Below are 24039 nucleotides of genomic sequence, written 5' to 3'. Positions count from 1 at the left end.
GTGGCCTCCTCTGCACTCGCTCCAACAGCTCCACGTCCCTCTTGTGCTGCTGCCCCAGAGCTGGATCAGGACTGCAGGGGGGGTCTCCCCACAGCGCAGCAGAGGGGGTTTTTGAATTACAGAGGGGTCAGAGATGCTGCTGCCCTGGGGTGGGGATGGGGACATTGTCCCTAAATCCGGTGCTGTATCCCGGAGCTCCCACTGCTGCCTTGTGAAATCATCGGGGAACGTTGCTCTGGGGGCTGCGTGTCCTTGGGGCTGTTTGGGCTCCGGGCGGCTCTTTGAGCTCTTGTTGCCGCTGTGTCCTTGGGGAAAGTGGGATGAGGCGGGATGGGAAATCACCCCCTTATCTCCCCTGCTCCTGACGCGGCTCCTCGCTGGGTGCTGGGAGGGAAACAGCCCAAACACTTTGTCCGGTGGCTGTGAAGGACACGAGTGACACCGAGCTGGGATGTCCAGCACCCCCCCCCCAGACACACACAGTGACCCCCAAAGCAACTGCTCCCCTGTATGGGGTGCAGAGGGGGGATCGGGGGGGATGGGGATTCCCAATTTCTGCCACTTCCCAGTTTCCAGCCCCCCAGGAGCTGCTTTTAACCAGGATTTGCACAAAACAACTCAATGGGTGATGCTGGGCACCCCTGATGCCAGCAGGACCCCCTGATGTGCCCCATGGGCAGCTCTTACATCCACCACCCCCATAATCCCCAACCCATCACCCCTAGCGACACCCCTCACTCTCCATGGGCCCCCCCCGTTTCCATCATCCCTAAGGACCCCCCATAACCCCCCTTTGTTGCATTTCTAGCTCCCAGCACCCCCAGGGACACCCCATGGACCCCCCCAGAACATGTCACCTCCACTGCACCCCACATTCCCACCCCAAATCCCCCTGTTCCCAGCACCCGCCATCCCGAGGGTACCCCAATAGCCCCCGAACCCCAACAGTCCCAGCACCCCATGGGCTCGCCCCCCAAGCCCCTTCTGGCCCCGCCCCTCACCCAATGGCGAGCCGGGGGTGTGTCCTCAGGCCCCGCCCCCTGTTGCTGTAGACCAATGGGCGCGGCGGGGCGGGGGGCGTGGCCGGGCCGCGGGGTTCCGTCCCCCACGTGCTCGGGCGCTGCGGCGGGGCGCGGCGAATGGAGGCTGCGGGAGGCGCGGCCCCGGCCCCGGCCCCGGTCCGGGCTCTGCCGGCCCAGCCCCAGCCCCAGCCCCAGCCCCAGCCCCAGCCCCAGCCCCAGCCCCAGCCCCAGCCCCAGCCCCAGCCCAAGGGCCGGGACCTCTTCAGGAGCCAGCGCAAGGAGTCCGAGGTGAGGGCTGGAGGCGGCGGTGCCACCCCCTGGGGTCCCGGCGGCCGCTGATGGGGCGGGGTGGGGCGCCCCGATGGGGTGCGGGGGGTCCCTGCTCAGTGCTCGGGGCCGTGCCCCGGGTTTGGGGTCCCTGCGTTGCCGTGGTTGGAAGAAGCCTGGCCCTGGGTTAACGGGTTCGCGGTCCTGAGGGTGCTCCCCTGTCCCTGTCTGGGGTGCTGAGGGGTCCCCAGTCCGGAGTGGGGGTCCCCATGGAGGCTGCCCCTGTCACAGGCACCTGCCTGCCCCGCTCCCAGAGCTTGCAGCAGGGCTTGGGGTCCCAGCAGGTCCTGGGCTGCTCCAGGCACCCACTTGCCCCCCCCCTCCCCGCAGGGTCTGGGGTCCCCGCCACCCTTCATCCCTCCTGCCCAACCAACCAGCACCGATCCCCCCGATGCTCACTGCCCCTGCCCCGCTCCGGGCTCGTGGTGCCCGGCTGGGGAAGCAGGACCGGGCTCTGGTCATCAGGATCCAGCCCTGGGCTGATGCCGCGGCCACCGTGGGGCCACGGGGATGGGAAGATGTTGCCTCGCCACCGAGGAGCTGCGGGTCGAGGGGCTCCCTGACCCAAAAAGGGTCCCCTTTCCCCAGGGGACGGTGTCCGAGCGGCGGCCCCTGCGCCCTGCCCTGGAATTCCGGGGTTGTTTTCCCTGGCTCAGGCTTTCCAAGCGGATTAGCACCGAATTCCTCATCGGCTTCAGCCCCCGGAGCCTCCCCACGGGTCCGGCTGCAGAAGCGGGCTGAGAAACCAACGCTTCTGAGCGAGCCGGAGCTCGGGGCTTGGCATCCTCCGGGGTCATCAATATTAATAGGGCCGATGCGCATCGCTCCCGGCCGGGCTGCCCGGGGGGATGCAGGGATTCAGGCGGAGGAATGATGCTCATTCAGTGATCACCCATCCACGGGTTCCCGGTGCTGCGGCTGCTCCTGGCCCCGCTTAATCCTCCGGTGAAGTTTCATGCTCCAGTTCCTCATCTGCAGGGAAGCGGGGGGAGATCCACAACACGCTTCATGCTCTAGTGGAAGGTGTCTCTGCCCGTGGCAGGGTTGCAGCTGGAGGAGCTTTAAGGTCCCTTCTAACACAAACCAGTGTGGGATTCGAAAGGGCTGGAAAGCTGCTGGATCTGGGATGGCAAGGAGGGAGCACGGGTGGTTTCTGCGGGGCACTTCTGCAGCCAACCAGCCCCAGACTTTGCTTTTAAGGCTCTGAAATACCTCAAGGATCCCCTCTGGATCCTGCCTCTGCTTCCCCTGGGATTTGCTCAGCGCTGGTTTTCCACTCCCCTCCCAGATTCACACTGGGTTTTAAGCACCCTCATGTAAATGTCGCGCTCTGGAGACCCAGATCAGGATCACCCCTGCACCAGTGGCTGCTCCAGAGGCTGGAGGAGCTTTACTGCAGGGCCGGGAACGCTGGCAGCCATCCCCCCTCCCGAAATACCCATGGGGATGTGCCAGCCTCCCCCCCGTGCTGTTCCCATCTCCGCAGGGCTCCGTGGATTGTCCCAACCTGGAGTTTGAATACGGGGATGCTGACGGCCACGGCGCTGAGTTAGGAGGTGAGATGGGCTTTGGTGCTGTGCTGCTATTAATAGGTGCCTGCTGGGGAGGGAAAATTCCCGTGGGGAATTGGGCTCCCGGGATGGGGGATGGATGTCGGGTGGTATCATCCTGGTGATAATAGAGCAGGAGGCGTTTATTAATAGAGGCAATGAGCACAAGGGACGTGTGGGGACAGCGGGGTTGCCGGGACACAGGGGTGCAGGGGTGACGTGTCCAGGCTGGGGAATGTCACCCGTTATCGTGGGCGTCGCGAGGGGCAGAGGCCTCATCCTGTATCCTCCTGCTGCAGGACTGCCCCGTCACCCTGCGCTCCCCCAGCAAAGGGTTATTTATAGCTGTGAGTGTCGGGGCTGAGCTCGCTGGCCTGGCTAAAGCACGTTTGCTCTGTGAGGGATCCTTCCTCCTCTGTTTTGGGACCATTCCTGTCCCTCCTGGTGCTGCTCAGCACTGTAGGACTATGGGGATTGTATAGGAATTTATAGGAACAGGCACAGTGTTGGGTCCCTCCAAGTCCAGCCCCAAAATGTCCAAGTCGCTGGATGTGACAGGGGGGCTCCTGTGGTTCCTCCCTGCGCAAACTGGGACAGAAAAGTGCCCCTTGGAGATGCAGCTCAAGCATCATCACTGTGGGGTCAAGAGAGACATTGAGGTGCTGCAGTGGGGCCAGAGAAGGGCACTGGAGCTGGTGCAGGGCCTGGAGCACAAGTGTGATGGGGAAGGGCTGAGGGACCTGGGGGGTTCAGTCTGGAGAAGAGAAGGCTCAGGGGGGACCTGATGGCTCCCTCCAACTGCCTGAGAGGAGGATGGAGCCAGGAGGGGCTGGGCTCTGCTCCCAAGGAACAAGGGATGGGACAAGAGGAAACGGCCTCAAGCTGCACCAGGGCAGGTTTAGATGGAGCTGAGGAACAATTCCTTCCCCAGAGGGTGCTCAGGCATTGGAACAGGCTGCCCAGGGCAGGGCTGCAGTCACTGTCCCTGCAAGTGTTCACACAGCGTGGAGACGAGGCCTCAGTGCCATGGGTTAGGGGTGGCCTTGGCAGTGCTGGGAACGGTTGGGCTGGATGAGCTTAAAGGGCTTTTCCAGCCTGGTTGGTTCTGTGATTCTAAGGGGGACACAGGGAGGAAAATGAGGAGTTTGGCAGCACTGGGTGTCCCCAAGTTGCCCTCTGGAGCTGCAGAAGGGCTCAGGGATAAGTTTAGGTCTCTGCCCCACATCTCCTTGGGTGCTTCAGGGCCCCCCAAGGAGCTTGGCCGTAAAGAGGAGGGTGAAGCTCCTCCTGGCCCCTGCTGACCCCTCCCTCACCAGAGCTGTACAGCTACACCGAGGAGCCCGAGCTCGGCAGCAACAGGAGATGCTTCGAGGAGGATTTCCATGCTCAAGGTACCAGCTCTGGGCTCAGCTCGGGGGCTCGGGGTGCGAGGGGACCCCCAGGGGGGCACCCCTGGTTGTGGTGTCCCTTTCCCAGCGCAGGGCAGGAGGTGGCTGGAGCTGGATGGGGCTCAGCAGAGGGCCTGTGTCATGCGCCTGCTGGATGGGCTGGAGGTGGTCAACAGGGACAAGAGGCTCAAGGTGGCACGAGCCATCCTGTACCTGGCACAGGGTAAGGACCACATTCCCCAGCTCTGGATGTGGATGGGTATCTGCTGCCTGGCTTTGGCACGGGGGCTTGGGAGAAGCCTTCCGTTGGGTTTGGTCATTGCAGTGAAGCCCCTTCCCAGGGTGGTCCCGTGGGCTCCAGGGGCTCAAAGGCAGCTCTCCCCTAACCAACATCTCCCTCTGGGCCTCTCCAGGGGTCTTTGGAGACTGCGATAATGAAGGTGATGTCCTGCACTGGTCTCGGCACAACTGCTTCCTCCTGTACCAGCTGGGAACCTTCACTGCCTTCCTGGAGCTCCTCAACATGGAGATTGAGTGAGAGGTCCCCACTGCCCGTGCTCTCGTCACCCTCCTTGTCCTCTTCTTCATCTTACTCTTTCTCCTCACCCTCCACTTCTTCATCGTCTTTCTCCCTATCATTCTGTCCCTCTTCTTCCATTCTCTTTGTCCCTATACTCCTCGCCCTCTTCTTTCATCTTCATCATCGTCTTCTTTCTGCCCATTCTCCTAACCCTCCTTCTCATCTTCTCCCCATCTTCCTGATGCTCCTCTTCTTCCATCCTCCTGATGCTCCTACATCTTCTCTCCTCATCCTTCTCACTCTCCTCTTTCTCCATTCTCCTCCTCCTCCTTCGTCTTCTTCCTCCCCAGCCTCCTCACCCTCTTCTCCCTTCCCCTTTGCCCTCCTCTTCATCTTCTTTCTCCCTGTATTTCTCACCCTCTTCTTCTGTCTTCTTCACCCTCCTTCTCCTCACCTTCTTTCTCCCCATCCTCATCACCTTCCTTCTCATCTCCCCATCCTCTTCACACTCCTTCCATCCTCCCGATGCTCCTCTTCATCTTCTCTCTCCCCATCCTCCCCCCCGCTCCCCTTTCCCCTTCCTCCTCCTCACTGAGGACCAGGGAGGTGCCACAGCCCCAGCAGTGTCCCCACCACTGCAGACACAGGCTGGGCTGGGGGGTGAGGAGCACCCTGTGCCCGTGGCTGGCTCTGAGTGTGCCCCCTTCCCCGCAGCAACAGCCAGGCCTGCAGCAGCGCGCTGCGGAAGCCGGCCATCTCGCTGGCCGACAGCATGGAGCTCAGGTACCCACCTCAGCCCCACGCGAAGGGGGAGGCCATGGGGACAAAGGGACCCCCTGGGGCCGGCAGCGTCACCCACTGCGGTGCTGCCCCGGCAGGGTGCTGCTCAGCGTCATGTACCTGATGGTGGAGAACATCCGAGTGGAGCAGGAGACGGATCCCCCCGAGTGGAAAACCTGCCGGGAGACCTTCAGGATGGAGCTGAGTGAGCCCCAACGTTCACTGTGCCCTAAGGAGGTCCCTCCGTTGTGTGGATCACTGGGGATGGGGAATCCGCTCCGACCCTGGTCCCTCTCCCCACCAGGTTTCCCTGTGCACACTGAGGAGCCGTTTGCTCTGCTGCTCTTCACGATGGTGACCAAGTTCTGCAGTGGCCACGCTCCGCACTTCCCCATGAGGAAGGTTCTGCTCCTGCTCTGGAAGGTGCTTCTGGTGGGTGCAAACCTTTCCTTTTCTTCCCAGAAACCGATCCTTTTGGGAATATGCAGCTTGGATGCTCCCCACTGTGCAACCATAATGAGGTTATTTGGGATGGCACAGGAAGCTGACACCAGTTTCTTCTGGGATGGGGGCGGGATGAACCATACAGGGGATGGGGGGTTGGGGAGAAGTGTGGAGAATGAATGGTTGGCCTTGATGATTTGGAGTCATAGAATCATGGAATGGTTTGGTTTGGAAGAAACCTTAAGATCATGTAAGGTCACGGACAGGGACACCTTCCACTAGAGGAGCTTGCTCCAAGCCCCTGTGTCCAACCTGGCCTTGAACACTGCCAGGGATGGGGCATTTACCACTTTTGGGGGCAGATCTTGAAGGCCTTTCCCAACCTATCTGGTTCTATGGTCCTATTGATTCCGTGACCCAGCGCATGGTGTCTTCATCCTCAACCATGGCATGGGGTTTCATCCATCTACTTTGATGGCCTCCACGTGCTGCTCCCCTGGAAGCCCCCCAGAGCCGCGCAGCCCGGGTGGGCTGTCTCTGCTCCGGCTCTCTCACGTCTCCCCTTGGTCCCTAGTTCACGCTGGGTGGATTTGAAGCCCTGCAGGAGCTGAAGGTGCGGAAGCGCGAGGAGCTGGGGCTGCCGCCGCTGCCGGAGGACAGCATCCAGGTGATGCGCAGCATGCGCGCGGCTTCGCCTCCGACCTGCTCCATCGAGCTGGTGGAGCAGCAGCAGCAGAAGCGGGGAGGACACCGCAGCCGCAGGGTGAGAGCAGCCGCATCCTCCTGGAGCATGGCCCAGGATGTGCTGACAATGGGGACCATCATCAGGTCAAGAGTCAGTCTGTGCGTGGGAGCGTGGTTCCCTTTCCTCCCCATGTTTCCAGTTTCAGGGAATCCCAGACTGGTTTGGTTGGAAGGGACCTTAAAGCTCCTCCAGCTCCAGCCCCTGCCACGGGCAGGGACACCTTCCACTAGAGCAGCTTGCTCCAAGCCCCTGTGTCCAACCTGGCCTTGAACACTGCCAGGGATGGGGCAGCCACAGCTTCTCTGGGCACCCTGTGCCAGCGCCTCAGCACCCTCACAGGGAAGCTTCTGCCTAAGAGCTCATCTCAGTCTCCCCTCTGGCAGGTTAAAGCCATTCCCCTTGGCCTGTCCCTACAGGCCCTTGTCCAAAGCCCCTCTCCAGGTTTCCTGCAGCCCCTTTAGGCACTGGAGCTGCTCTCAGGTCTCCCCTTCAGGAGCCTTCTCTTCTCCAGGCTGACCCAGCCCAGCTCTCTCAGCCTGGCTCCAGAGCAGAGCTGCTCCAGCCCTCGCAGCATCTCCATGGCCTCCTCTGCACTCGCTCCAACAGCTCCACGTCCCTCTTGTGCTGCTGCCCCAGAGCTGGATCAGGACTGCAGGGGGGGGTCTCCCCAGAGCACAGCAGAGGGGCAGGATCCCCTCCCTGAGCTGCTGCTCACGCTCTGGGGGTGCAGCCCAGCACATGGGGGGGTTCTGGGCTCAGGTACACACTGAAGCCAGGTCATGGGGAGCCTCTCCTCACCCAGTTTCAGTTGCAGCTGATCAGTCCTGTGGTGCTTTTGATCCAGAGGAAGCGAGAGGACGTCCTGACCTTATGGCAAAGGGCTGATAAGCACCAAGAAGCAAACTGCTCCCAGCAAGCTCGTCTTTATTTAGCTCCACTCTCCGAGTTGCTGTGCTATGCTCTGAGGATGAAAATGCCTCTTGCTGGGGGAGAGATGCCGGGTGGTAGATACAAAAGCTGAGATGGAAAATGGGGTCACACCTCTTAGAACAGCAATGTTAGAGGTACAGAGAGGGTTATTCCTTGTCCAGGCTCTGGGGACAAGAGCTAGGAGGGGAACCTCATCTGGGGAACATTTGGGAGTTAGATCCTTCCACTATGGAATCAGCTGGGAGGGAAATAACACCCATGGAGTGACTTGAATTTCTCCTTCCCCTTGTGCTGCAGCCCCTGGTGAAGCAGGACAGCCTGGACATCTACAACGAGAGAGACCCCTTCAAGCACGATGAAGCAGGAGTGGATGAAGAGGAGAATGATGATGTGGACAGCGGGCTCGAGGGGGAGCTGGACCTGATGGAGCGGGATGCGGTTATCACCGCCATGCCGGCTCAGCGCCTGCCTATTGAAAGGGTGTCATTCCCCAAAGGGCTCCCCTGGGCCCCCAAAGTCAGGTAAAAGCCTCTGGTATCCCAAGTGGCCTTGCTCTAAGGTGAAAACTGGGAGAGAAAAGATAAAGAGGATCTTTAAAGAAGGATAAAGAAGTTGGTGCTTTCCCTTCCTAAGACCTGCACATGATATGGGGGCGCATTAGGAAAAGGAGGTGACAACCTCTGCCCCCATCCCTCTAATCCAAGTGAGCTTTTTTGCTGTTGATCCAAAACCTGGATTTAATCCAATATCTTTAACCCACAAAAGCATCTTTCTGATGTGAGAGCAGTGCCGGGGCTAAGCGTGTCCATCCAGAGCACTCCTCGCACGGACACAGCAAGAGCTGGTGTCCCGTGTGGGTCTCCGTATGCGTGGTGCTGTCACTCCATGTAACTTCATGCTTGTTTGCCTGGGCTGGTGCCTGAAGCCCAGCTGGGTTCTCTCTGCCTGTGGGAGCCTTGGCTCTGGCTTCATGTCCTGCTTGGAGCGCTGAGACCCTTGGCAGGGTCTCATGAATGATGCTCAAAGGTGCACAAGGTGCCTGGTGGCTCTCGGAGCAGCTCGTGCTGTGCCACACCGCAGAGACAACATTTGGTCACTCAGAGGGAGCAGATGCTGCTTGGAGATGCATGCGGTGGAGGCCTTGGCAGCTTGGATTCAGTGGTCTTAAAGGTCTTTTCCAAGCTGGTTCATTCTATGTGCTAGGAGTAGAGAGTGGATTAGAAGGAACTGGTGGTAGAGAGCTCCTCTCCGTCTACTTGCAGCTCCCATGGGGTTGCACACCAAAGACAACTGGTTTCAGTTCACGTTGATCCCAACCTATGAGAGCAATGGGGGTTCTGTGCCACTATTAAGACCCCTAGAAATCAATCCTAGACAGCTCCAAGGCTCTTTGCTGGCCCCACACTGTCCTTTCTGAGCAGTGGAGGCTGCAATGTGCTGTAAGTCCAACCTTCTCCTTGTGTTTGCTCCATCAGACAGAAAGACATTGAGCATTTCCTGGAATCAAGCAGGAACAAATTCATCGGATTCACGCTGGGACAGTGAGTGTTTCATGTGTGGGTCCAGCCAAGGCTGTCCCATGGCTCCCATCAGTGCAGTCTGACTGGTGAGAGGTGTCCACAAAGGGTTTATGACCCCAACCAGCCCAGGGCACGGGTGGGACGAGGCAGAGCTGGGTTCACTGCAGCAATGCACTTGGGGCTATAGAAACGTGTTCCTGGAGGTGCTGGTCCCCAAGCACCTCTTGCTATTAAAAGTGAGACCTAGCCCACAACGGGTGACCCCTGGCCCAAGCCCGAGATGGGTTTGATGTGTGACAGGGTCAGGACAATCTGGTACCCACAGCAGATGCCCCAGTTTGAATGCATCGAATCACCCTGGTGTGGCCCTTTTTAGGTCTCTGTGCAGAGAGCTGATTTCACCCCAGTTCTTCACCCTCATGTCCTCTTCTCTAGTGCAGGCTTTGCTGGGAGGAGGTTGGGCAGCTCCGGCCACCTCTCCCAGCCCCTGACCCATGTGGGATGCATTCAGTAGACTCCAGGCTCCCTCTTTCACCCTGCCTGCCATGGAAGTGTTTGAACACAGATCCCCTTCCCAGCCTTGGATTTACTGTTTTCCTCCTCCACAGAGACACTGAGACCCTCATAGGGCTCCCACGGCCCATCCATGAGAGTGTGAAGACCCTGAAGCAGGTGAGATGGTGGCTCCATGCGTGGTGCAGCAGCCCAAAAGGCCTCGCTGAGCAGCAGGGCAGCTTCTCTAACCTCATTCCCTGCTAGTTTTGCTCCCTGGCACTCAGGAGATGTTCTGAGGTGGGATCAGACCCATGGGGATCGTTGGCCAAGGTCACTAAGGTCCATGGGGAACTGTAGGGCATCAGGTTCTTATCCACATCAACTTAGTGAAACAGGACTTAGAAGGAGTTTCAGCTTCCGAGGACGTAGGTTCTCAGCCCACAATAAATGGGAATTTCATGGGAATTTAGTCTTCTACTCCTCTTCATTCAGTCTGAGCTCTTCCCCTCCCTGCCTTGGGAAGTCCATCTGAATCCAGTCAAGGTCCGAACAGCTTGAGAGGGGCTGGATGTCCAGCACATGCAGTGTGGGATCCTCATGGCTGGAGCACAGTTACTGGAGGGAGTAAGAAAATCCCTTCTAGTTCATCATCCCAGGAAAAGCTTCTGGAGCTCTTGCAGGAATTGGGGCAAAGGAAGGAAAACTGAGTCCTCACTGCAATTCCAATTGGATTGTCCAGCACTTGGACTTCCCCTTTGTGTAGGGATATAGCATTGCTGTGTCCTGGTGAGCATTTACCATGTGCTTTGAAGGTGACAGACTGGCTTTGGACATGCAAGCCCAGAGCCGGGCTGTTCCCCAGGGGAAGCATGGCCAGCCTTGGCTCCTGGAGCACTCCACATGGAATGAGACACCTTCAATTGCCTGCTGGCCCTATCTAAGCTCTGGATTACCTTTTGGAGATTGTCCCTCTCCATTTACTTACAGGGAGATGCTGGAAGGAGTAGGTGGAAGTAATCAAAGGCATCGTGTGAGGGGCTTCGGGGACAGGGATGTCCACACAAAGATGAGTTCTCCACACACCTAACTCAGACATAGGTGAAATGAGCAACTGTTGTCCTCACTGCCTGTGTCCCATCCCTCACTTGTGGTGTTCCTCTGCCTCTGTCTGTGTGTTTTGCCAGCACAAATACGTTTCCATCTCAGACATCCAGATCAAGAATGAAGAGGAGCTGGAGAAGTGCCCCATGTCTCTGGTAAGAAGTTGCTGCACCCCAGCACTAGATAGATGTGTTTCCAAGGTGTCACAGAAATCCATATGTCTCCCTCATCCTTAGGACACACTTTGGATGCTCTTTATTCTAGAGGTCCATATCTTGGTCGAATGTAGCAGTGGAGAAAGGCCTGGAGCTCCCTGCGGCCAGCAGACAGCTATGTCCAGTCCTCAGGCTGGGTTTGATGGAGTTTCTGACATATGGACTGGAAGTGCTTCATCTTCCCTTGTTTCTCATGTTTCCCTCTGCTACAGGGGGAAGAGGAAGTCCAGGAAACCCCCTGTGAGGTCTTGTATCGAGCGATGTTGTACAACCTCCCCCAGTATATGGTAAGATCGTGGTTCTTACAAGCAAAGAGCTTTTGAGTGAGGAACGATGCCAAGCTGTGAATTCAGAGCTTAGCATGGGGCTGAATGGACAGGAATGGTGGGATTCTGGTGCATATCCAGAGCAGAGTTGGGTGGAAAGCACAGTCCAGGAGGAGGGATTCAGAGGATCAAGGTGTGTGGATCCACAGGGACACGGTCAGATGGTTGGAGACAGGTCAGTGGTTGGAAAATGAGCTGTCTGCAGAGGAGGGGGAACAGCGCTGCCCTGTGGCAGGCAGCTGGAATTAGATGATCTTTATGTCCTGGCTGTGCAGGGTATAAAGAGAGAGGCTGAGCCTTGGCTTAGTCAGTCCATCACGGTGAGCAGAGCTTGGGCTGGTGAAGCCCTACTGAGTTGGCTTGAAGTTGTGTGGTTCCAGCAAGGGAAGGAGAAGGAAGGAATGAATGTCCCATCCTGGGACCATCCCTCTCTGCCTGCCCTCTCCTGCAGATAGCGTTGCTGAAGATCCTCCTGGCTGCAGCTCCCACCTCCAAAGCCAAGACTGACTCCATCAACATCTTGGCAGATGTGTTGCCTGAAGAGATGCCGTGAGTCCCTGACGGGGTGGTCACCATCCATCCCAGCTCTGCCACGAGGTCTTGGGCAGAGCAGGAGAGCTGGGGTTTGCCAATAGGTTTGGGAGGCTCCAGATTTGGGGATAGCTCTTTGGATAGTGGAAAATGCCCCATCCCTGGCAGTGTTCAAGGCCAGGTTGGACACAGGCGCTTGGAGCAAGCTGCTCTAGTGGAAGGTGTCCCTGCCTGTGGCAGGGGTTGGAACTGGAGGAGCTTTAAGGTCCCTTCCAACCCAAACCAGTCTGGGATTCTCTGAAATGAGAATCCAAGGGGGAAGCAAAGGTCCCCGTTTCCCTGGAGCTTGTCCAGGTGAATATGAACCCTCAGTCCCTTTGTCCTCCTCGCTCCCATTCCCACTGTGCTGTTGCCTTCTTCCCTCCATCCCAGCATCACCGTTCTCCAGAGCATGAAGCTGGGGATTGACGTGAACAGACACAAAGAGATCATCGTGAAAAGCATCTCGGCTTTGCTGCTGCTGCTCCTCAAGCACCTCAAGCTGAACCACATCTACCAGGTGAGGCTCAGCCACCGCCAAGTCATCTTGAAGCCACTGGGACCTGATAGACCCTGTTCCAAACAGACCTCTCCAGGATGGGTTTCCATGAGGAGCTGCAGATCACTTTCCATAGCAGTGAATCCTGGTTGTGGGCCAGGATTTGTGTTAGGGATAGGGTTGCAGGCAGGGATAACCTGCTGCAGTGTGTCTCAGACTGTGTTTTGGCAGGATTGTTTCCACTCGCATGGAAGGAGTTTTCCAGGTTCTGGACAAACAACGTGGCTGATCTGGGAGCTATCACAAGCACAAACCTCCCTGATCGAGGGGGAAGGGGACTGGGGTTAGACAAGGCTGCCTTTTGCTCTGTCATCTCCAGTGACCAGAAATAGAGCTGGGCAGGACCTCATGGGGTCAGCTAATCTGGTCCTGGGTCCCTCGACGGGATCAAGTGCTTGGGCTCCATTTTCAACACAGGCTCTTAGATGCAATCTGATTTCTGTTTCATCTGCTTGGCACCCATTGAACTGCACCCACATGAGGGTTTTGAGCTGTGGCCTGGGCCCACTTCCCACCATTTTCCAAGTCAAACAATGAGTTTTTAATGGTTTTACCTTTCTTGTAAAGGTTTCGGCATGGTGCAAACACGCCTGTGTTGGGAGGCCCATGGATAGTTACCTGAGCATTAGAGTGGATTAAATAGTATATATTGATGATAGCTAAATGTTACATATTGAATTGGATAAATGAAACAAGCCCCCACTTCTTCACAACCCTACATTGGCTCTGGGTGCCCCAGATGCCTTCACTGATTTTTCTCACTTCAGTCCCAAACCAGCTCCTCTCATTATTCCTCCATGGCAGGACCCTGGCGGTCTGTGGCTAAGTCTGGAGAAGGCTGGGGGGGGTTTCTCCCCAATTCTGCTTTTGGGTCAGCATTGGAAGCAGCTTCCAGTGTCTGAAGGGGGCTACAAGGATGCAGGACAGGGACTCTTCATTAGGGACTGGAGTGACAGGACAAGGGGTGATGGGTTCAAAGTGAAACAGAGGAAGTTCAGGTTGGAGATAAGGCAGAAGCTCTTCCCTGTGAGGGTGCTGAGGCGCTGGCACAGGGTGCCCAGAGAAGCTGTGGCTGCCCCATCCCTGGCAGTGTTCAAGGCCAGGTTGGACACAGGGGCTTGGAGCAAGCTGCTCTGGTGGGAGGTGTCCCTGCCTGTGGCAGGGGTTGGAACTGATGAGCTTTAAGGTCCCTTCCAACACAAACCAGTCTGGGGTTCTACACTACTCTATGTGTGCCCACTCTATGCAGAAAGAGTTTTCCATCTGGTGGGAGCTGCTGTACATGATGCAAACCTTATACAGCAGCTTCTGCAAGGGGCAGATGGCCTGTGAGGTTCTAGAGAAAACCACCAAGACTCCTTTACTCCTTGCTGGAAATGGGTTTCCATTCCCAGGTGATGCTCCCAGTTATTCTAGCAAACCTTTGACCCATTTCACTTCTCTTCCTCAGTTTGAGTACGTGTCCCAACATTTGGTGTTTGCCAACTGCATCCCGCTGATCCTGAAGTTCTTCAACCAAAACATCCTGTCTTATATCACTGCCAAAAACAGGTACAACCACCTCTGGGGAACAGGGAGGTGATGGAGAAGGGGGGCTTTGTGCATGAGGAACCCTAACATGTGCACACGTGGTGGGACCAAGTGACCTCTGGTCCCTAGCGTGGCTTTGGGGGATACACTCTCCACTACAGGAATGTGCTGTAGGGGAGCAAATCCCTCCTGGTTAATGGGCAGGACCGAATGGGGGTTCCCAGTCTCTCACTGGACTACTGCAATACACACAGACCTGTCTCCCTTGCTGCAGGGGGCTTGTTTTAATCTTTACATGGACTCCTGGAGAGCAGCCCAGTGCCAATGGGCATCTGCGGGCCACAGCTTCCAAAAGGCCAGATGGGATGGAGTGTTCTAGGTCCTTTGTACTGCCTATAATTCATCTTTCCTGGCTTCTTCAGGTTTTGCATAGGTGTTTCTTACCTCTGGCCGTGTTAAGTCTGTGTAGGGGCTGGCTTGGTTACTGCAGGTCAGTGGAAGAAGGCCCGCATGAAAAACAGCAATATATTGATTCACTTGGTAATAATAACTTCTGCTTTCGGTTCTGTGCCTTAACATCACCTAAGTGATGAGGGATCATAGCTCAGGAGCGCTTTGCTCCCTCCTCTGCTTTCTGATGGAGGCTGCACAGGCAGGATACGCACGTGGAAAATGACGTTGGGTTTGCTGCTGGATGCTGTGATCCAGGGAGGTTCAACTGCTCCTGCCGGAAACCAGATGTCCCCGTTGTACCCTAAGACCTGTTTTGTTGTTGGGTTTCCTTCCTTTTGTTAAATACGTATATGAAAAACTGATCTATCATGTCTTAATGGATCCAAATCCTTCGAGTCCCTATTAAGGTACTCAGGATGTGCATTGGAGCCAGGAGGAATCAACATGCTCCATTAAGCTGAGCCACAAGACAGTGGTGAGGCTGGGAGCCCATTTGGATGCCATCCGTGTAGTTGGAATGCAGACGGAAGCACATCCATGGCACTGGCTTCAGGCTGCTTCACATGCCCAGTGTGGAGATGGGATTCCTCCCAGCCCAAACTCCTTGCTGCATAAGGCAGCGCTGCCATTGCAATTCCAGCCGCAGGGACAGTGAAGTTACACATTGCTGGGCACAATCATGGAGATCATCAAAAGCTGCTTTCGTGTGTACCTGGTTTTAACAAGTCCCTTCTTTCCCACCTTCCACAGCATCTCTGTCCTGGATTATCCTCATTGTACAGTCTATGACCTGCCCGAGCTCACTGCAGAAAGCCTGGTAAGCAGCACAGACAGGGTCCTATTAACTAGTACTGCTGTATGTGAGAGGGTGAGGAAGGATTTCTGCTTCCTCTTTTCTATCTTCCTTTTACTGTAATCCCAAACATTCCCAAAACTAGACTTTTTTTTCCCCTCCAGACCTGACAACTCCTCCCATCACTCACTATGAGGAGGAGGCAGTGCTGGTGTTGTGCACCCCATGTAATAGTTGGGTTTAGAGTTTCCCCTTTGGCTTCTCCAAGAGAGAACCAGCTTCTTTTAAAAGGATTTGCCCAAAGGCCATTGCCTCCCAGGTTTAAATTGCTGGGAGTGCTCCTAAGAGGCCAGTAGATTAAGGAATGAACCAAATTCCCTATGGAGAGGAGCGTGGGTGTCATAGAGAAGAGCCTAAGTGTTATGGACACCAGCCAGCACAATGAGCTGTGTGGATACACACACTACAGAGGAGACATTAATGCTGGTGGGTTCCTACCTGCAGTAATTCAAGTGCAGAGAAGGGTGGACTTGGAGAGGGAACAGAGCAGGGGAAAGCTTTGGGGTTAATGGGGAGAGGGAGCAGAGGGAAGTGAGACCATAAATGATGCAGGGATCATTAGGAAAGGGCCTGACCCAAGCCAGTCTCTGCAGGGATGCTCTCATCTTGCCTGGCTGCTAACATCTTAAGCCTGTGTTGTTTTCCTTAGCAGCATATAGGGCAAAAATCATTTAAATAAGTGATTTTCCCTTGTTCCTGTGAGCCAAAGTTACTCCTGAACCCCTTCAAGGCAGAGCTCAGCCAGCAGAGCCAAACTGGTTTCATTGGATCTGTAGCCACAGTGTTTCTGATGTGCCGCTGTGATGCAAATCCCTGCTGTGAGCTCATTATGCCACATCAACTTTATATCAAACCCTGTTGTGGCTGTGGATAGGTGTGGGACCATGAGATCCCAGACTGGTTTGTGTGGGAAGGGACTTTAAAGCTCCTCCAGCTCCAACCCCTGCCACGGGCAGGGACACCTTCCACTAGAGCAGCTTGCTCCAAGCCCCTGTGTCCAACCTGGCCTTGAACACTGCCAGGGATGGGGCAGCCACAGCTTCTCTGGGCAGTTCCAGCGCATCCTCACACACGGGCAGTGTGCTGGTTCCTCACCACTGTCCCACCACCTTCCCACCAGCGCTTCTTGCCTCCCTTTGGGTGCCTGCTCTGGGCGACAGCTCCCGGCCATCACCTCCCTCCTTACCAAAGGGGTCAGTGCACTGTTCCGTGCTGCTCCATGCTGGGGGCTGGCTGTCCTGCCCAGGCTCCCGTTCCTCCAGCCCTGCCAGGCTCCCAGCAATCCTCTCCTGGCCCGATGGGGACATCTAGTGACACATCGCTGCCTGCTCCGGTGCCCCACGCTAACCCTTAACGTTTACAATCAGCTTTATGGCTGTAGAAGACTGAGCTTCTTAGGGAAAATATTCCCAGTTATCCCTTCCCAGTAGGGCCTAGTTCCCAGTTTGGGAGCTGGGGCATCAATGGACAGTGCCTCATGGGCGCATCGAGGTATTAGCTTCATGGGAGACTGATTTCATTAGGAAATATGAGGAAGCCAACTTGAATTTTACCACCTGCGTCCATCTTTGGGAGGACACCCACAAATGTAAGGATTTAATAGACAGTAAAAGTTAAACATAAAGCAAGGACAAGCTTTGGAGTTAGCAGGGAGGAGGATCAGAGGGAAGGGAGACCATAAACGATGCAGGAGTTGTTAGGAAGGAGCATGCACTTGCGCACGTGTTCGTGTTTCTTCAGCCAGCATTTTAGGTGTTGTTTTAGTGATTTTTGAACACTCTGATGCAGTGATTTTTAACATCACAGCTGTAACTCGTTTCTTCGCTGATGGTTAAAACAGGCTGAGAGAGCTGGGCTGGGTCAGCCTGGAGAAGAGAAGGCTCCTGAAGGGGAGACCTTAGAGCAGCTCCAGTGCCTAAAGGGGCTGCAGGAAAGCTGGAGAGGGGCTTTGGACAAGGGCCTGTAGGGACAGGCCAAGGGGGAATGGCTTTAACCTGCCAGAGGGGAGACTGAGATGAGATTTTAGGCAGCAGATGGAAAGACTCTCACTTGAAGCTATAGAGACAACGTGACACGGGAGACAGAAATAAACCCAGCGGCCCATGAGATGGGAATTCGCTTGTTCTCCTGGGGTCTGTTTGGAAACCTACTTGGTGCAGAGGGAGCAGATTAGGAGCGGGCACAGGTATGAAACTGCACAGCCCCTGCTCCTGAGCTGGCACCCCCAGAGCCGCGTGCAGCATCCATGGGCACCTCAGTGACATCCCCGCTCCTGTGCACAGGAGCCTCCAGCACAGGCACAGCCTCTGCTGGCAGGAAGGTGCTTGCTCAGGGTGGCTTTTACCAGCTCCCAGCATTAAGTGAACAAGAAGTGCCTCTGCCTTAGTTTGCCTCTAAACATTCTGCGTACAAAAGCATTTTACTGGCTTACTGAAGCGATGGTTCGGTGCTTAAGAACAAAGGCTTGAGGCTGGCAGGTTTACTGTGGGTAAATCACGTTTCAAAGCTGGGTTTGACACCACTGACAGGAGGAGCTCCTCCCGAGGATGCCCAGAACGGGGAGCCCGCACCAGGCTGCTGTTTTGCCGTGCGTTGTCAAGGCTGGAGCTTGCTGTAACCTCTTCCCAGCCTCATCCCCAAAGAGGGGACACTTGTGCTGTGCTTGGTGCTGCTCAGACATAAACTGAGTTACTGCAGGGATGGAATTGCTGCTCACAGGCACTGTTAATACAAGCTGGGGCTTGGGGTGCTTCTATTAAACCGATATCTAAAGCAATCCATCAGCTGCCCTCCAGCTGATCTTTGTTACAGCCAAGCCTTGTCCTGATGCAGCCCCTGCTGTGTCACCCTGCGTGGTTGTGTGATTCCCTTCTATTTGGCTGTAATATGTCCACCAAGCATGTGGTAATTCATGAATTAATGCTATATAACTGACCAAACCTGCCCTCTAAGCACTGGGGAGCGCTGTAATGTGCTCTGTGGCTGTAAACGAGGAATTCAAATGTACCACAATGGAGGTTTCCCATGCTGGGATAATGTGATTTATCTGAGCTCTGACTCAACATGCTGATCGCATCCCAGCCTTTCTGAATGGGTTTCCCTGGAATCTCCTGCCTTGTCAGCAGCTTGATGAGAAGCCAAGCGAGGAGGCAGCTCCTCTGCTCATCTCCAGCAGAAATGAGACTTGTGCAGGCAGCGATAGGGAAGGTTTTCTGCACAAGGGCATCACTGTGGCGGTGCTGTTGAACCCTGCACTAGGGTTAAGCTTTTCCTTCTCCCCTTGCAGGAAGCTGGAGACAACAACCAGTTCTGCTGGAGAAACTTATTCTCCTGCATTAACTTGCTGAGGATTCTCAACAAGCTGACCAAGTGGAAGCACTCAAGGACGATGGTGAGGGGATGTCCGGCCTTCCTGAGCCCTGCTGTGTGCTGCCAGTGTTGAACCTCGAGTGTGTCCTGGCTCTGTGCTGTGGGCTTCAGCCCAGCCTCCCTGCTGAGAGCTTGTTCTGGCAGTGCTGGAGCTTCTGCTGCTTCACCATGTGCTCATTTTTCTGTCACAGATTGAGCTATAAATGCAGAAGTAGGATTTGGTCTGCAAACAACACTGATTTCTATGACCCATAAGCTGCAGGCAGCAAATGTTGGTTATGTTCATAGAATCCCAGACTGGTTTGTGTTGGGAGGGACCTTAAAGCTCCTCCAGCTCCAACCCCTGCCACAGGCAGGAACACCTTCCACTAGAGCAGCTTGCTCCAAGCCCCTGTGTCCAACCTGGCCTTGAACACTGCCAGGGATGGGGCAGCCACAGCTTCTCTGGGCACCCTGTGCCAGCACCTCAGCACCCTCACAGGGAAGAGCTTCTGCCTAAGAGCTCATCTCAGTCTCCCCTCTGGCAGGTTAAAGCCATTCCCCTTGGCCTGTCCCTACAGGCCCTTGTCCAAAGCCCCTCTCCAGGTTTCCTGGAGCCCCCTTAAGCACTGGAGCTGCTCTAAGGTCTCCCTTTCAGGAGCCTTCTCTTCTCCAGGCTGACCCAGCCCAGCTCTCTCAGCCTGGCTCCAGAGCAGAGCTGCTCCAGCCCTCTGATCATGTTGAACCCTCCTGTTCTTCCTGCTAGGGGTTTGGACCATTTGTGTCACAGGTGTTCATGCCCAAAGAAGCCTCACAGGCAGTGCTCACATGGCTTCCTTGAACACACTGCATCAATCCGTGCTGATTTCTTGACAGATGCTGGTAGTCTTTAAGTCAGCCCCGATACTGAAGCGAGCTCTGAAGGTGAAGCAGGCCATGATGCAGCTCTATGTCCTCAAGCTGTTGAAAATCCAGACCAAATACCTGGGCCGCCAGTGGAGGAAGAGCAACATGAAAACCATGTCAGCCATCTACCAGAAGGTGCGGCACCGCATGAACGACGACTGGGCTTACGGCAACGGTGAGTAGTGCTGGGAAGCATCCCCCCTGCATGTGGAGCTGCAGTTGGATCACAGGGGGGTTGTGGTGGTTTGGATCCCATAAACTTCTCTGGGTCAGTGTTGGGGATTGATTTCTGAAGCTTTAAGGCACCTTTCAGCGCCATCAGGCGGGAACAAATTGTTGGCATGACGAAAGGTGGGAATAATCAGATTGCGATGGGCACAGTCGGCTTGGGTCTCCAAGATGAGTTTCTACCAAGCCCAGGTGTGTGGTTTTTGCATTCCCAACTCACTTTGGCCATCAGGATGCTAAATGACATTGGTAATCCCACCACATGTGTGTGCTTCTGATGGCCATGGGGTGATAATCTGACCGATGGCTCTGCAGATCACACCTGAGAAACAACAGCGTTTGTGTCCCAGCACTGTGGGTGCTCGGAATCCTTGAGCTCCGCCTAGATGTGCTGGTCTGTTTAAGCAGCTCTTACCTAGTCTAAAGCTGTGGGGTTTGATGCAGTTTCTGATGTTCCTCATGTATTAATCCATGGGATGCATCAGACCACGTATTTGTATTCCCATGTAGGTACACTCAGTTGCTGCAACAACAGACCCAAACTTAAGAAGAGAAGGCAGTGCGGAGACCTCATAGCAGCCTTCCAGTATCTGAAGGGGGCCTATAGGGATGCTGGGGAGGGACTCTTCATTAGGGACTGTAGTGAAAGGACAAGGGGGAATGGGTTAAAACTTAAACAGGGGAAGTTTAGATGGGATATAAGGAGGAAGTTCTTTACTGTAAGGGTGGTGAGGCACTGGAATGGGTTGCCCAGGGAGGTTGTGAATGCTCAGTCCCAGGTTGGATAGAGCCTTGGATGACATGGTTTAGTGGGAGGTGTCCCTGCCCATGGCAGGGGGGCTGGAACTGAGTGATCTTAAGGTGCTTTCCAACCCAAACCATTCTGTGACTCTACAAGACAGGAGTAGAAAGTATTAAAATATCTTTTTACCTCAATAAGACAGACTTACATTTCTGCTCTGCATCTCCTACTTAATAACAATTAAGTAGAAAAATTGGGCAGCATTCCTGCTTCAAAAGAAATCAGAATTAAAAGCCTCCTATCTTCTTTATGAGAGAGGAAAGCACTATGTTAGGGTGCTCAACTGTAAAAGATAGAAATCAATGTTTGAAGCCCTCTGTGCTTTTGGTACCAATGATACCACTGTGACATTAATACAGAAGAGTTAAACATTAGACTTGATACTTTTAATTTCACTTTAAGGATAGTGGAGTTCCCTACATGAAGGGACTGACTCTGGAGATTCCAGAGAGGAAATCTGCATCAGGGCCTGTAAGGACAGGCCAAAGGGAATGGCTTTAACCTGCCAGAGGGGAGACTGAGATGAACTCTTAGGCAGAAGCTCTTCCCTGTGAGGGTGCTGAGGCGCTGGCACAGGGTGCTCAGAGAAGCTGTGGCTGCCCCATCCCTGGCAGTGTTCAAGGCCAGGTTGGACACAGGGGCTTGGAGCAAGCTGCTCTAGTGGAAGGTGTCCCTGCCAGTGGCAGGGATTGGAACTGGATGAGCTTTAAGGTCCCTTCCAACCCAAACCAGTCTGGGATTCTGTGAGTGGGGATTTCCTTCTGTCCTTTTACTGGGATTTCTGTCCTGCCTTTCTCACGTGCTGGTGGTTCCCTGTGGGATATAGCACACCAGAAGGGCTTCTTTTTGCCACTAACAGGATACCACCTGCCTTATGGGACTTAAATAGCTTGAGCTCTACATGTGCCAAAGCAGCAGGAGAAGACTTACCCACGTCAGCTGCCCTGGAGCAAGGGTTTGCCCGAACAATGGAGCTGACATGGCAATACTGGGAATACCGCGATTTTAAGGCAGATGCAAAGCATAAAGTGCTCCGTGTGTCCCTCTTCACCCAAAGGAGTTGATCCCCAACATAATGCAGCACTCCGTTGCACAGTTCACTGCATGGAGGCTGCCTCCTGAGCTGGACACTGCCAGGGAAGCACTTGGCTCTCGGAGGCACGAGCTGGAAGGGTTTTTCCTGGAGTGTTTATTTCTGTCTGGATTCAGCTCGGACCTCCCCCTCCCTCGAGCATGGCTGAGCTTTGCCAATGAATGTACTGAGCCTTTATGGAGCAAAGGGCTGTTCCATATAGATTTAGAGCTCAGAAAGGCCAGCTTTGGAAATACTAATGGGTCCACGTTGCACATGTACCGAACGTTACAGGTTTAAGGCGGCGTGGCTATTGCAGGCAGTTGTCAGCTTTTTAGCATCATGTGTAGTTCTACTTGTCCAAATCTAAGCAAAATGAGTTGTCAGTAGCTCGTCATGAGCTCACCAGGTTTTAGCATTAAATCCCAATCTCTGCTTCAGACATCTATGGAGATTTTCAGGAATAGTGGTGGGGCCTTTCCTGCAAAAAGCAGGCGGTTGGTACTGACAGAAAAGTGCTTAAAGCAGAGCAGGAATTATTGCATTTCTATAGGAAGCTTTCTGACTGCTTAATTTACACGTGATTTTAACATATTGCATTTAAATACCTTAAATTATAATATATACATGATGAGAATGATTCAGAATAATAATTAGGAATAACTGGCTAATGCTCTGGTCAATTCATGTGGTTGCTGTAAAATCTTCAACCTTTCTTTTGATAGAATCACAGACTCACAGAATGGTTTGGGTGGGAAAGGACCTTAACATCATCCAGTTCCAAGCCCCTGGCATGGGCAGGGATGCCTCACACTAGTCCATGTCCAAGGCTCTGTCCAACCTGGCCTTGAACACTGCCAGGGATGGAGCATTTACCACTTCTCTGGGCACCCTGTGCCAGTGCCTCAGCACCCTCACAGGGAAGAGCTTCTTCCTTATCTCCAACCTGAACTGCCCCTGTTTCAGTCTGAACCCATCACCCCTTGTCCTAGCGCTACTTTTGCTCCAAGTTGATCAGAGTTATTTTTTCCACAACCCTTTGGTCTTGTTTCTCCTTCGAGGCAGATATTGATGCAAGACCATGGGATTTCCAGGCGGAAGAATGCACCCTGAGAGCCAACATTGAAGCCTTCAACAGCCGCAGGTACGACAAGCCTCAGGACTCGGAGTTTGCACCGGTGGACAACTGCCTGCAGAGCGTGCTGGGACAGAGGCTGGAGCTCCCCAAGGACTTCCACTACTCCTATGAACTGTGGCTGGAGAGGGAGGTGTTTTCCCAGCCCATTCGCTGGGAGGAGCTGCTGCACTACCAGTGAGAGCAACACCTCCATCTGCCCCAGACCCACCTTGGTAAGGACTCGGGGTGCTACAGCCTGCGGAAGGGAAGAGCGTTTCGGACCTGGGTGTTCTTGATGGTAAAACAGAAGAGTCTTTCCAAAGAGACCAAGCCTCTTTGTGTCTACTCCAAAGTGTGCAATTCCCATCATTTTGGAGGTCACCCCTTCCTTGTGACTGCTTGGAGAGCAGAGACCCACCCAGAGGCCATGGAGCAAGTTCCAGGGTCACACTAGTGGCAGCGTTGAGGGAACTTCTCTGGTCTTTAGTGCAGATTGATGCCAGTGTATGAGAGCTCACAGTCCAGGTCTGCCTCAGCTTGGTTCGTGCATGTAAGTTTGGTGTTAAGAGCATCTCGGCTGTGGAAGGTTTTCATCTCTCCCGAATGCCCCTGGCTGTGCATAGTTTGGTTTGGTTCATTCACTTACGGCTGTCTGCTAACGTGCTTCGGACACCCAAACCACAAGCAACCTGCTCTGCCTGCCTAATGAAGCTGAAAACAAGACATGGTGCTGTCTGCAAGTCTCAGAGGCCGCAGGTTGACTTGGCCGAAGGAGATGACATTGCTTTGTCACCCCCAGTCTGGCATTGCTGCTGCTGCTGCTGGGATTACACAACCCCATGTACAGAGCTGTGCTTCCACAACTGACAATCTCTGCATCATTCATAGTAATCCATCACCTCTTCACTGCTCTGCTTCCCTCCACCATTCCATTCATCTTGCCATTTGTATTGGAGTGGAAGGATCAGTAAGTTGTGTAGTGTTAGGACAGAGGCTGCTTGCCACATTTCTTTGCACCTGGTTGTTTTTGAAGGATCGTTACTCCGACATTAGGTTTTCCAGGGTTTTGGAAGGATAATTGCTTGTGGACTGACCTGCTGAATGAATCTCAGCCCTTGGTACCGAGCAGGGTGATGTTCCCTTCTCCTTGGCCACACTGAAATGGGAGGTTTGGCTTTGTAGTTTGGCATTATGAAAACTGTATCTTTCTCTACAAAATCTTATCAGTCCAGAACAGG

The 24039-nt window shown here is 54.6% G+C and overlaps 1 protein-coding gene across 1 annotated transcript; it reads left to right on the top strand.

The window, feature by feature from the left end:
- Positions 1-1139: 1139 nt before the first annotated feature.
- STRIP2 (striatin interacting protein 2) lies at positions 1140-23146 on the top strand. Its single transcript, XM_062609425.1, has 21 exons — positions 1140-1310; positions 2836-2905; positions 4216-4290; positions 4376-4510; positions 4701-4821; positions 5522-5590; positions 5686-5792; positions 5892-6019; positions 6606-6794; positions 8004-8227; positions 9182-9247; positions 9835-9898; positions 10906-10977; positions 11250-11324; positions 11815-11912; positions 12327-12453; positions 13943-14043; positions 15226-15292; positions 18615-18719; positions 19553-19757; positions 22750-23146. The coding sequence occupies exons 1-21, from the start codon at positions 1140-1142 to the stop codon at positions 22998-23000; spliced, it is 2520 nt and encodes an 839-aa protein (XP_062465409.1). The 3' UTR covers positions 23001-23146.
- The last annotated feature ends 893 nt before the right edge of the window (positions 23147-24039 follow it).

Source organism: Pezoporus occidentalis, unplaced genomic scaffold, assembly GCF_034315485.1.
Source record: "Pezoporus occidentalis ecotype Australia unplaced genomic scaffold, CSIRO_AGI_Poc_V1 ctg138, whole genome shotgun sequence".
NCBI classification, from domain to species: Eukaryota; Metazoa; Chordata; class Aves; order Psittaciformes; family Psittacidae; genus Pezoporus; species Pezoporus occidentalis.
This window is presented reverse-complemented; position numbering and strand designations above follow the sequence as displayed.

Coding starts and splice junctions, on each gene's coding strand:
- STRIP2 (XM_062609425.1), top strand. CDS start 1,140: ATGGAGGCTGCGGGAGGCGCGGCCCCGGCCCCGGCCCCGGTCCGGGCT. Junction 10,978..11,249: donor AGAAGTGCCCCATGTCTCTG/GTAAGAAGTTGC, acceptor CCTCTGCTACAG/GGGGAAGAGGAAGTCCAGGA. Junction 12,454..13,942: donor AGCTGAACCACATCTACCAG/GTGAGGCTCAGC, acceptor TCTCTTCCTCAG/TTTGAGTACGTGTCCCAACA.